The sequence below is a fragment of the Pezoporus wallicus genome, unplaced genomic scaffold, assembly GCF_028554395.1.
Source record: "Pezoporus wallicus isolate ANWC-B61680 ecotype Strahan unplaced genomic scaffold, APGP_CSIRO_Pwel_v1 contig_13838, whole genome shotgun sequence".
Taxonomy (NCBI): Eukaryota; Metazoa; Chordata; class Aves; order Psittaciformes; family Psittacidae; genus Pezoporus; species Pezoporus wallicus.
Genome location: NW_026640113.1, coordinates 388,154 through 401,538, shown reverse-complemented (window position 1 = coordinate 401,538; position 13,385 = coordinate 388,154). Strand labels below are relative to the sequence as shown.

Here is a 13,385-nt window from a genome sequence, read left to right as displayed (position 1 = left end):
CAAGCCTCATATCATCACAAAGAAGAGGTGAACATCTCAGAGTTGACAGACATACTAAAGAGGACCTCATAGAAACCAGCTATAGGGGGGAACAGTCAAAACCTGATTGAAGACAATTAAATGGCCCTGAAAGGGGAGCATTTGGGCCAGTGGAGAAAGTCATTTCCCCTGTTTCAGGAAGAAGTCATCGTTGGGGTGAGGAAGGGAAGGTGCAGAGAAGCCAGCAGCCAGCCAGCAGCCTGCTATAGGGGGTACACCCCACAATGTACACATAATGGGAGTTTAAGAGACCCCACTCTACAATTAGCAGCGACTTGAACAACACAAACATTTACATGGAGCCATCCAAATTTACCACATCCAGTCCTGGAGTAAAGACACTGACACCAAAATCTATGGCTATTCTATTTACCACATCCAGTCCTGGAGTAAAGACACTGACACCAAAATCTATGGCTATTCTACCTAATCAGATGTACTCAGGATCATTTCTAGACCCGAGGCCAAGTGGCTTGGAGCAGCACAGTGTGTGTGATTAAAAGCTCACCCTCCAAATGAGCTGCATGTTCTGGCTCCAAAGGATTCTGTATCAAAGCTGTTAAGTGTTGAGTTTATTTTAATACTTGCTAGCATAGTGCAGAGCCAAAATGAGCCAGATGCAATTCTATGGCTACCACGCTTCAGGTCTTCATGCTTCATCCCTACGTGCTAATATTCCCCCTACTTCTGCTTTCTGAAGAAGGAGCTCTTGGCTACATCATCCACTTGTCCTCTCAATGACAAAGACACAGTGAGACAGCAACCCAACCACAAAACATACATGAAAAGAGACAGAAATCTAGGCTTTAAGGGAATAGACCCTCATACAGTACATGCAGAAAGGAGCCACTATTTAACCAGGGTTTTGGGGATGGAGTGCAGAGATTTTCTTGGAATATCAGTATTGAAGTCTCAATCTCAGCTTTCCACTGTGATGGGTCTAATTCCTCATTGACATTAATGACCATTTAAATCACCACCGTGGTTTGAACCAGGGTTCTACAGAGATAAATACCTGATAGCTTTAGCTAAAGGGTTGGATCCTGTAACTATAATTTGTTACTGCAACAGTCTTGGCATCAGAAAGCAGCAGTTACATGTCCTTGTAGGACTGTGAGCCTCTGCCACCAACATAAAGGAAAGCTGTCATCTATAGCCACAAAAACCTAAGTAAAGGTCAAATTCAACAGTCCCAAGGGCTGCAAGGATGCTTGAATCCTGCTGTGGCAAGGCCTCCAGTGCAGCTTCACACAGCCCAGCACCTTTTCATCCTCTCACCTAGATCAGCATCAAAGCCATTGGCATCCTCAGGCCATCATCAGGGGCTGGCTGGAGCATCTTCAGTGGCTTCTACTGCCCTTCCCCATACAAAGATGAGGGGTCTGTCCACATGCTGCATGGCCACTGTCTCAAGGGGAAGCTCTGGCTGGGAAGTGGATGCAGTTGAAGCCCTGTGGTCATCTGTTGGTGTGCTGCAGGATGGTCACACAGCCATGGTAACTGGTACAGCGCTGCAGCGGCGGCTGCTGCTCCACACTGCCTGTCACCGGGTCGAAAGTGAATGCCTTGTCCGTGCCTTCCCCATTCTCATCCCGGCCACCCAGGATGTAGATCTTCCCTCCACACACCGTCAGGCCACAGCTCTCCTGGAAAGCAGAAGGAAAGCCCTAGAGATAAGGAGTAAGCCTCAAGCTTTAGGTGATGGGGTTAAGTCATTGCAATGGGCTCAAATCTCACACGCCCAGAAGAAGGGAAGGGGAAGGGGAAAGGGGAAGGAGGTACGATAAGTGATGTTCTGCTCTTGGGGTGCTGCAGTCCTACTGTTTCAATAAGAGTTCAGGTATTTGACATGCCTTGAGACAGTGGTAGGACCACTGCTGTTTCTGGCAGCCCCCCAGGAACAGTACAGACTCATAAGCACAGCAGGAGTCCAGAGAAGCATCCATCACTTCCACATCAAAGCCACTTAAAGGGGTGCACCCTGTCACTGCTCTTCACTGTGCCACAGTTCACATTGCAGCATGGCCTTGGAGATCCATGTTTAGTGTCAACCATGATGACACTAAAACAAGATACAGAGCCGCCATGACTGTGTGTTCAGTCCATGGACCAGACTAGAGCCAGTATAACCCTCACCCTGAAACACACAGTGTGGTCCTCAACACCAACAGTTTCACCCTACAGATACACTCATCTAGAATTAATAGCTAGTGTAGACCCAGCTTCAGCAAGAAAACATGGGTTTGCTGTGTGAGAGACCTCCTCCAAGCAGTATGGACACTGATGGTGGATGCATCATGAATGCATATACAAATATGCTTGAATTTGCAGGTCGAAGGAGGTGATCCTGCCCCTCTACTCTGCTCTGGTGAGTCCCCACTTGCAGCACTGTGTGCAGTTCTGGTGTCCTCAACATAAAAAGGACATGGAACTGTTGGAACAAGTCCAGAGGAGGCCACAAGGATGAGCAGGGGCTGGAGCAGCTCCTGTATGGAGCCAGGCTGAGAACATTGGGGCTGTTGAGCCTGGAGAAGAGAAGCTGCGTGGAGACCTCAGAGCAGCTTCCAGTATCTGAAGGGGGCTACAAGGATGCTGGGGAGGGACTCTTCATTAGGGACTGGAGTGACAGGACAAGGGGTAATGGGTTCAAACTGACACAGGGGAAGTTTAGATTGAATATAAGGAAGAAGTTCTGTCCTGTGAGGGTGGTGAGGCACTGGAATGGGTTGCCCAGAGAAGTTGTGAATGCTCCATCCCTGGCGGTGTTCAAGGCCAGGTTGGACAGAGCCTTGGGTGCCCTGGTTTAGTGTGAGGTGTCCCTGCCCATGGCAGGGGGTTGGAACTGGCTGATCTTAAGGTCCTTTCCAACCCAAACCATTCTGTGATTCTGTGATTCTATGAATTGCTCTGCACATTCACATGCTCAGAGTCAAACCCACAATGTATTTTCCTTGCCTTCAATCTCAGCAAAGCCCAAATGGCTGCTATTGTGTATAGAGAGGGAAGGCTTAGAGCTTCTTTCCTGATCTTATTCCTTACCAGAGGCCCAGGCAGGGTGGCCACTTCTCTCCAGCTGTCTTTCCTTGGGTCATAGCTGAAGATTTTACTGAGGAGTCCTCCCACAACATAAATGATGTTGTCCAAGCAGACGGCGCTGATGCACCTCTGGTAGAAAGGGGTGGGAGACAAGAGCGTCCACTTGTTGTCCTCTGGGTTGTAACACTGGACCTGGGAGGAGAAACACAGCTCCAGGAACATGGATTTACCACATCTCCCTGCTCGGATGAAGCTGCTATTCACTAGAACAGCAGGGCATAGGGACAGAAACATGGATGGGAGCTTCAGCACCCAGAGAGCAAAGGGATGAGGGGTTCTAGTGTTGCTTCTTGCATCCCAGACAAATGTAAGCCCCTAGAGCGGTTGTTGTCAACAAAGACTGCACATGGTTAAGTGTTCAGAGATGGAGCTGATGGCTCTTCCTGCAGCTCAGGAGACCTGAAGCATCATGTTTGGCTTGCAGAGGTCTCCTCCAGGAAGTTACTGTTGTTGCTGCTTGTCTGAATGGATGTCCACACTATTGGAGGTTTGTTCTATGGTGGCTCAGGGATGATCAGGCTCTAGGAAACCATGCCTGATATACTCTAACTCCTGACACCTTCCCTCTCTGATCTGTAAGTCTCATTGGCTTCCATTTAAATGCATGACTTCCCATCTTATTGTAAGGGAGACTTCATTAGTCTTCCAAAAAAGGTGCCCTGGTGGGTTAAGGACAGCCCCATTCCCTTCATGTTCCCTGGCAAACCTTTTCCATGTCCCCATCCATCCTTGATGCCCCAGCAATACCTTGTCGGTGTTAGCAGTGTCATCCACAGCACCTCCCAGCACATAGAGCTTGTTGAGGCAGGAGACCACAGCTGCTGAGCTCACGGCCTGAGGCAGCGGGGCCAAGGTTGACCAAGTGTTGGAGAAGGTGTCATAGCACTCCAGGCTGGAGAGGCGATAAAAGCCATCAAAGCCTCCCACGGCGTAGATCTGCCACAAGAGGAGCAAAGCAAGTGGATTAGAAACTCCTGGACTCACCTATGGGGCTATGCTGTCATGGTGTATGGGAGGAGAGACCAGGACTTGGCCAGCAAGATGGACATCAAGCCATGGTAAAACCTTGGGGTTGGACTAAATGACCTTTAAAGGTTCTTCCCACCCCAAACCATTCTATGGTTCTATGAATAACCCCAAAGTGTAGAGCTTTCACCCAAAGACTTAACACAGCTATCTGTAGAAGTCTTGCACCATGATAAATATTAATGCTACAACTCCCTTTGTGGCTTCATCAGGTGGCAACACACACAGAGTGACGTCTCCATTATGTCCTAGTTGTTCTCCCATCAAATCCAACTCCAAATGGCCCAGAAGACAAACACACACCGACAGCTTCTCCTTGTACTGGGCAGCAGGAGAAGCTGGGGTGCTCCATGTGGCTTCTTGCCACATTCAGGCCATCGCTTACCTTGCCCTGAAGAGCTGCCATTTTGTGCCTCCATCGGCCTTTCTGTAGACAAGCAACCTTGATCCAGACGTTCAACTGAGAGCTCAGCACCCAGACATCGTTGCTGCTGATGTGTCCTCCTGAAAACAGAGGGATGGAGGGTTGGTGTGGTCCCAAGGGCAGTCCCATCACCTCACTACACCACAATATCTCATAGGTTCTCCATGCAATGGAACAACTCGGGCCAGGATGTGGTTATTGGGTTATGGGCATGTAAAATGATCTTCCAAAGAGAAGTACTTTATGGACTTCAAGGCATTTGTTATACAGCTCCATCCTTTATATAGAGCTCATCTGATAGGCATTATATCTAAGTGAGGCAGGAGACTGATGTTTTAGGAAGCCCTGTTTTGATGGCACACACCAAAACCAGCTCATTCCATGGCTAAACACTTTTAATAGATCCCCAACAGGAGGGAAAGGTTTTGTTCATACTGCCATCCTCCAACTCAAAAGTGATATTGTTCCTTTGGATAGAATCCAAACCACCTAAGGATAATCTTCACCAAGAAGTGGCTTTTCTCCAAAGCTGGATGCATGTGAACGAGTCCTAGTGAATAAACCTAAGGACCAGCATCCAAACAAAGGTGCAACCAAGAAAGCACCATTTGGTGCAGGGTGTCTCACCTGATATGTAAACATCATTCTTCAGTGTGCAGGCAGCAAACTCTGACTTGGTGTAGCCAGGCACGCTGGAGAGGGCTGTCCACTGCCTGCTCTTTGGGTGGTAGAGGTCAGTGAAGGGCAGCTTCAGAAGCCCTTTCTTGTCACAGCCGCCAATGACAATGATGACTTCTGACAGCTCCATGAACCTAGACCACGAAAGGCATGGGTAAGTTTCTGGACCAGATCTTTCCATCATCTCTCCCGTCCTACCCAGGACACCGGTAGAGCAAGATCCTCTCCTGATTTCCTGGGCAAATCATTTCACCACTGCATCTTCCCTTTTATCTGCATGACAAGATCAGAGGCTTAGGTAGGAAGAGGTCCAAACTGCATAGGGGAAGAAAATGGGAATGACCTTTAAAAACCCCTCATGACATTGCCTCCTGCCACTCACCCTCCCCTTTCCAGCAGAATCCAACCTAGTAATCCTCAAGGCACAGCCACAGGCATGGAAAGCCATTCCTGGCATCCTGCCTGAGCAAGCTCTTTGCCCAGAGAGAGAAATGCTTCCAAGAAATCTTAATCTCCCCCCAGCTCTAACAGCAGTGAGCAGAGGAGGCAGACATGAGAGGAAGGGAAATCCTGCCAAGTAGTAGGTGGCAAGAGAGGAGCGGTTCTGGAGGAGAGAAGGAAGAAGAAGGAAGAGGGTGAAAGAGGATTTGAAAGACTTGGAGCAATCCCCAGCTCTGCCCTGGTTTGTGCAGGTTGAGACTAAAGCTGTGGAAGGAGGGAGGTAAAATGTGGATGCTGAGGGGTAGGATTTATCCACAGCGGATTTTAGCTGTTTGCATCCTTAAGGATGCAGTGACCCCGTTGTTGAGCAATTCTGTATATTATAGAATCCCAGACTGGTTTGGGTTGGAAGGGACCTTAAAGCTCATCCAGTTCCAACCCCTGCCATGGGCAGGGACACCTTCCACTACAGCAGCTTGCTCCGAGCCCCATCCAACCTGGCCTTGAGCTTGTTCTGGTATTAGGCCCAGGAAATGTGTCAAACCATCTCTTCCACCTGCCAGAAACGTGCTCTAAATGTCAGGTTGGGACTTCTGAGGTTAACTGGGGCAATCTCCATCCTTCTGCCCAGGATGCTCCACTGAGCAACATAAAACCCTGCACTCCTTGGGCTGAAGAATAGGAGGGCACGAGGACCCGGCTCTGCAGCCCCATGGTCCTGGGTGTCCTCTGGAAAAGCATAGGAAGCCTCACAAACCAACTTGGTTTGATACAACAACCCATCCCAGAGCAGAGGTGTCCGTCAGCACTCTTACCAAGCACATCATAACCTGCAGCACCATGAAGAAACAACAGAGACCTCAAATGTGGCTGGTCAAGTCCAAACTAAAGAGTCACTAAAAGGCACAGATTTCTACACGCACCCCATGCTAGAAATCACTTTTTCTCTGCCTCCCTGGCCAGCATCTCTTTATCTTCTTGCTGCTCATCAATAAATCAATGCAAAGAACAATAGTTTGGGAATGTCTCGGACAGTAACTGATTTTGAACCCTGGATGTTAGTTCCTGACAGTGCAGCAATGCCTTTGAGCGAGGCACCATGCTGATAGCCAGGGGGACTGGCGTGGTCCGAGCCTTCCTGCAGCATGGAGAAGGTGGGAGAGAAACCAAAAGAGGTGAAATAAGAGGAGAGCAGGGAATGGAAAACAGGTCTCAACCCAGTGCTCTACCCATTGGTGACAGCAGATCAAGAGCTAAAAACAGCCTTTCCTCTCCACAGCCTGAACAGATACCTGGATAGCATCATTGCACACCCAGAGCAGTGTAACTAGAACACTTCTTGCCCTCCAAAAAGTGTCACATGCATTATTATAATTCATAGGAATCCTTAAAGCGAGACAAACATCCCCAATGCCTTCATTTTGGAAGCAGGGAGACCAAAGTGCTGAGGCACTGGAATGGGTTGCCCAGGGAGGTTGTGAACGTTCCATCCCTGGTGGTGTTCAAGGCCAGGCCTTGGATGCCGTGGTTTAGTGTGAGGTGTCCCTGCCCATGGCAGGGGGTTGGAACTGGATGATCTTAAGGTCCTATCCAACCCTAACTATCCTATGATTCTATTCTATGATTCTAAACAAGAAGCAATCAGAGGAAAAAGAAAATAGCACGACCCAAGAACTCCCCCCAGACTTTAAGATCGATCAGCTGAGGCCATTCTGGTTTAGGGAAGATGATGCTGAGTTTTACCTTCTGGGTCTTGATCGCACCGAGCTGACCTCGTTCCCCAGGATGTAGTACTTGCGGGCCTCATGCAGTAGAGGAATGCACTCCTTAGAGTCCTGGATGAGCCCGTCCATTTCCACCTTCTCCAGGAAGTAGGTGGGGTTGAGGAGGGGCAGACGTACATGCTCAAGGAGGTCCTTCAAGGCTCCCTTCCTGCCAGGTACATCGTGCCGTACCCAGCGCATGACTGCCTCAAAGACCACTTCCTCCTTGGGGACCACCAGCTCCTCATCCGACAGATACTCAACCAGCTCCTTCACATCCATCTCCAGGAACTCCTCATGGCACGACACCTCCACAAAACACTCCAGCATGAACCTCTTGCTTTTCTCTGTCAGAGAAGCAATGGAGAATGAATCGGCAAACTTCATGATGCCCAAGCAATTGCATGGGTGAAGCTGGCCTTCGAGGAAGGTAACACAGGCATCTCTAAGCTTGGAGATCTGCAGCAAGTCAGACAGTTCCAAGATGCTTTCGACATTGTCCTCCTGAATGATGATGCTCCCCCCATACATATAATCAAGGAGGAGAGACATAGTGGAAGCAGGTATCTTCTGGATATTAATGATATCCTGGTGGCCTTCCTTGAGCTTGCCACCAAACATGGCCCTGAAGTAGGTGCTGTTGGCTGACAAAGTGGCACGGTGGCAGGGGAACTCTTGTCCATCGATCAACAGCACCACATCGGTGAAGATGCCGCTCTGCCTGTAGGAGTTGAGTGTCTGGAGGATCTGCTCGGCGTGGCAGGACCCACTGCAGAGCTTCATGTGCAGCTTTTCTTTGCTCGGGTCCCGCGTCACTTTCTCCAGGCTGCTTGTCCTGAAGCTTGATTCTTCTTTCAGCATTCGATGCATCCTGATGGGGAAGCAGGGAAGGAGACACAAGAACAGAGCACTATTAAAACACCTGACTGAGATGTCCAGCAAAACAAGTTGGTCACAGGGCCTTGGAGCAAGCTGCTCTAGTGGAAGGTGTCCCTGCCTGTGGCAGGGGGGTGGAACTGGATGAGCTTTAAGAGCCCTTCAACTCAAACCAGTCCATGATTCTATGATGTTCAACACCAGAATCCCAAACTGGTTTGTGTTGGAAGGGACCTTAAAGCTCATCTAGTTCCAACCCCTGCCATCTAGGGGCACCTTCCACTAGAGCAGCTTGCTCCAAGCCCCTGTCTGCAACCTGGCCTTGAACACTGCCAGGGATGGGGCATTTGCCACTTCTCTGGGCACCCTGTGCCAGTGTCTCAGCACCCTCACAGGGAAGAGCTTCTGCCTTATCTCCAACCTGAACTTCCCCTGTTTCAGTTTGAACCCATCACCCCTTGTCCTATCACTGCAGTCCCTAATGAAGAGTCCCTCCCCAGCATCCTTGTAGCCCCCTTCAGACACTGGAAGCTGCTCTGAGGTCTCCATGCAGCTTCTCTTCTCCAGGCTCAACAGCCCCAATGTTCTCAGCCTGGCTCCATACTTGAGATGCTCTAGCATTTATTTATGTTGAAGGAGCACAGCAGTGCCACAGCTCATGCTGTGAAAGCATGACAGAGTCAGCACCACTCATTAAGTGAAGAGGGGTGCCAGTGAGGACCATCAGAGCACACCTGATCACAGCTTCTACCATGGCCATGTACGTTTTGGCTTGCTTTTCTGAGGCTCTGTAACAGCAAAGAGACATCTGGGGGGTGTTCAGGCTCTGCTCTTAAGGACCCCTTAAGTCAGGTTCTGGAGCATCTCACCATGAGCCATTGGGGTGACAAGGTGCTGGACACCAATGGCTTCGTGGTGTTCATACACTCCCCTGCAGGAAGGCAGGCAGCACACCCCTTGAGGAGGTTTACATTGATGTTCTCATGAGCCAAACCCTGTCTCTTAGCTGTACTTCTTCATCTCTTTCCCTACACCTGCATTTCCCATTGAGTCCTTGCATCTGACCACAGACCCCAAAGATGCTCAGATTGGCTCCAGAGGACACCTTCTGCCTGTGTGTGGAACAACTAAACCTAGTCCTGAGGATCTTCACCCCACCATATCCCTTGTGCCTCCAGAATCCTCCAACAGTGGGAAAACACCTCTGACAATACCATAGGGATGCTGCAGAGACCTAAAGAGCAGGGAAGCAGAGTGACAACCCCTAATGACATGTCTAAGGAATCCCATAGGAGTGGGTGAAGGCTCTAAACATCCCAAACTCTTCTTATAGATGCTCAGGCCTGCGTAAAGAAGGGACCAGCTGATGGTTGGTTCAAAGTGCTTTAGAGAAATCCCAACAAAGACAGGTCTCTAGAGATGCCTTTGCAAAGAGTGGGATGGACTCATTTCCTAACACATACAGCTCCAACCAGGAAAGAAACAAACATTGCTATCCCCACTTCTCTCCCTGATCCGCACACATTCCAATCCATCTGGTCACGCATAGCTCCATGCTGGGAAGAAGCAGCTTAAGTTTACAAAGAGACATTCCCCCCTTCCCTCCCCAGTTAATCCAAATGCTTTTTCCCAGCTCACATCCCTCCAGCCTACCCATGAGAGAGATGATGCCAATGCCAAAGAAAGAGTGGGTTTGCCCCTTTACCATCACCCATACTCCTCTTTAGGACACCCTCTCCATGTGAGTAATACATACAAGCAAATCCTGCATTACTTACATATGTGTATATATATATATATATATATATATATACTTTGCAAGACTCCCCAGTGCAAGAAGTCCAACATTACCTTGCTCACAAGTTGTGTTCTCCAGGTCGGACCTAGCAAAGACTCAACCTCATTCCCGGAGCGCTCCCATCCACATTAGGACTCTGAACAGAGCCAGATCCCCTCTGCAAAGCACACTGAGCCCTTCTGCAGGGGAAGCACAAAAGCATCCCCTTTATCCTCACTGCTGCGAGCTGGCGGGGGAGAAAATCTGCTTTTGTTTCTCCTGAATGACATGCCAGAGAGCTACAGGGCATTAGCCATGCATCTGTCAGTAACAGCCAGGCAGGGAGGAGCCGGGATGCAGGGAAAACCCATCCCAGCGCAGGGAAAATGCATCACACCAGGGCAGCTTAAGAGGGGCTGAGCCATCTGGAGAGCACATTGCGGTCCAGGTGGAGCGATTCATTGGATAGAGGCTCCGTGTCACTTGGAAAGCACACTAAAGATGATAAAATACGGCTCTATGAGCAAAAAAAAGGCTCCTGGAGCAGGAACGGAGCGGCTCAGGGAGGAGCTGCAGTGCCCCTCATTAATGTAGCATAATTAAGTCCTTGAGGCTGATGAGAGCAGAAGGAGAGGTTGATCCCATGTGGTTTTCTGCACCCTCCCCTCTCACTCCATCCCATTTTGAAGCGCCCATAGCAGGGATCAAAGCAGCCCTGGGGAAGCTCCACGCAGTAACCCTTGTCAGCTCTAACGTGATTGCAGCCAGCCCTCCCTCCACTGCCCAGCATCACTTGGAGCGACTTGTAGTATTCCTCACTAGATAGAAGAGAAACACTAACAATAACCAGCCCTCTGAAATCACCTTTCTGCTGGGCACCACCATCGCATTTGCTTGCTGGCTCCTTTCTGCTCTTCTCCCATCGCTGGGATGCAGGGCACAAGCTGGCATCCGGCTCGCTCCCACCATTTGCATATGAATCACTGGCAACCTGGAAAGGACTGGTTTCCCAGCCTGCGCAGAGGGCTGGGAGGATTGGGGTATTTGTTCTTAGCACCTTCCACCCTGATAGAGCTGGCACTGTGACCATGCCTGTGCTTGGATGTGGATAGAGAGGATCAGGACACAGTGGGGCAGCACGGCGCTGATCCTGCCCTGAGGAGCACAACAAAAGAGGTGTCCAGAGGGTTGGAATCTCTTCAGCAAGGTTGCAAAGCTGTCATCTCCTTGTAGCCATAAAGCATGGGCTACCAACCCCAGCTTCAAGCAGTGTGTGCACCCCAAGGGTGGGGGGAACCGGCTACTAAGAGCTGCAAACACACAGTTACCACAATGAGACGGTTTTGCAGGGTGCAGATGCCCCCATGACCATGCCAAGCTGCTCATGGAGGAGATTTCTACAGCCAGATTGCACTGCAGTTGGCCCTGGGTATCCCCACGTGTGCCCAAAGTGGTTGTCACTGTGCAAAGGCTGTGCTACAACCCATATTTGTGGAACAAAAAGCATTAAGTACCCCATAGCTGCAGGACATAGGAGGGATAAAAGGACGCTAGGGGTGAAAGGGATGCTGGCCAACATCAGAGGAAGGACACCTTATACAGGGGCAGGGCTTGACCTCTCTTTTCCTCCCAGTGCTCTGGGTCTGGTCTCAAGGTAGACACAGACACCAGAAGCAGTGATCTGACAGTGAATTAGGACACTAAAATCCTTTATTCGCATTGAAAATACTCAGCCCCTGGCACATAGAAGCCAAAAGGCAGAAAGCCAGGAGAACTAAAGAGATGCAAAACAGGAATTGCAAGTATGTAAGAGCAGAACTCCAGGCATCTGCTGGGGAAAGCTCTATGTGAATGTAGGACTGAAGCTGCCCAAAGGAGCAGTGTGCATGTATGAGGAGAAAGCAATAGGAAGGAGAAGGGGCACAGAATCAACCAGGTTGGAAAAGACCTTTAAGATCATCAACTCCAACCGTTCCCCAGCACTGCCAAGGCCACCACTAACCCATGGCACTAACCTATCACTAGATTCAGTTTTAAGCATTAATACCCAAGAGGATGCACTAATACAGTTGCCCTGTGGTGTCATTTTGTTATTCCAATCTTCCTGAATTATTTCTGGATTGGTTTGGGTTGCAAGGGACCTTAAAGCTCCTCCAGTTCCAACCCCTGCCATGGGCAGGGACACCTTCCACTAGAGCAGCTTGCTCTAAGCCCTGCTTTTATTCAAGTAATAAGCATCCATTTAAGCCTAATCTCAGTACTTCAGGGGAAAACAGCTTCATTTTTAACTGGCAATGCTCTACCACAAAGAACAGAAATGACTTTAACTACAGCAGAGCACTGTTAAACGGGTAGGTAAAATAATCACACAAATGGAAATTATAAAGAGTAACTCGGAGATGTCCAACTGTGATGCAGCTAAACTGAAGAGAAAACAAGGAAAAAAGAATGGCAAAGATAAGAGGAAATGTAGAATAGAGGCTTGAGTAAATGAAGTAAAGGATGTTATGGAAACATCTCGGTGGAGATGATCAGGCTTTGGTCTGTACCTCCCCACCACATGCCCGAGAGAAGGAAACACATCCTATCCAGGACAGCTGTCTGTGCACTCCTGGCATCACCACCCAAGGCTCCACCTTGCCATGGAGAGAGTCTGGAGACCCTCTTCTGACCATCAGCCAGGCAGCAGAAGTGAAAGGCAGGCACCAGTCTCCGGGGGAAGATGGTGAAGCAGGACAGCCAAGTAGATGAGTAAGGGCAAAGAAGTAACTCGAACACAAACAGGGTCCAGAAGGAAGAGAGGAAGAAAACAAAGAGGTTTAAGAGAGGGAAAAAGCTCAGCTTAGTTTCCTGTTTCACCTGAGGTTAATACTCACATTGAGGGTGAAACCTGGTCAGGAGCTCCAGCCAAGAGGAGGTTGCTTGAACCAAGAGTCCAGAAGAGGAGCCAGCCTCCAGCCTCATGCTGCTGCTCACATCACGACCAGACATTTCACATTGCATTGGAACTTTGAAAGCTCCTACCCACTGCATCATGCTAAGGCTTTAGCAGAGATAGAATCATAGAATGATCAGAGCAGAAATAGAATGGTTTGGATTGGAAAGGACCTTAAGATCATCCAGTTCCAACCCCTGCCACGGGCAGGGACCCCTTCCACTGGAGCAGCTTGCTCCAAGCCCCTGTGTCCAACCTGGCCTTGAACACTGCCAGGGATGGGGCAGCCACAGCTTCTCTGGGCACCCTGTGCCAGCTCCTCAGCACCCT

At 49.6% G+C, this 13,385-nt stretch overlaps 1 protein-coding gene across 1 annotated transcript; it reads right to left on the bottom strand.

Moving 5' to 3' along the window:
• Positions 1-897: 897 nt before the first annotated feature.
• KLHL35 (kelch like family member 35) lies at positions 898-10,640 on the bottom strand. The gene is made up of 7 exons (XM_057417400.1): positions 10,195-10,640; positions 7,448-8,338; positions 5,213-5,397; positions 4,547-4,665; positions 3,883-4,071; positions 3,079-3,267; positions 898-1,685 (listed from the first exon to the last, which is right to left on the bottom strand). The coding sequence occupies exons 2-7, from the start codon at positions 8,335-8,337 to the stop codon at positions 1,497-1,499; spliced, it is 1,761 nt and encodes a 586-aa protein (XP_057273383.1). The 5' UTR covers position 8,338; positions 10,195-10,640; the 3' UTR covers positions 898-1,496.
• Positions 10,641-13,385: the final 2,745 nt, after the last annotated feature.

Excerpts from the sequence above, each read along its gene's own strand:
- KLHL35 (XM_057417400.1), bottom strand. The coding sequence starts at position 8,337 with ATGCATCGAATGCTGAAAGAAGAATCAAGCTTCAGGACAAGCAGCCTG. Across the intron at positions 3,268-3,882 it reads ACACTGCTAACACCGACAAG|GTCCAGTGTTACAACCCAGA; the intron begins GTATTGCTGGGG and ends TTCTCCTCCCAG. Across the intron at positions 1,686-3,078 it reads CCACCCTGCCTGGGCCTCTG|GAGAGCTGTGGCCTGACGGT; the intron begins GTAAGGAATAAG and ends TCTGCTTTCCAG.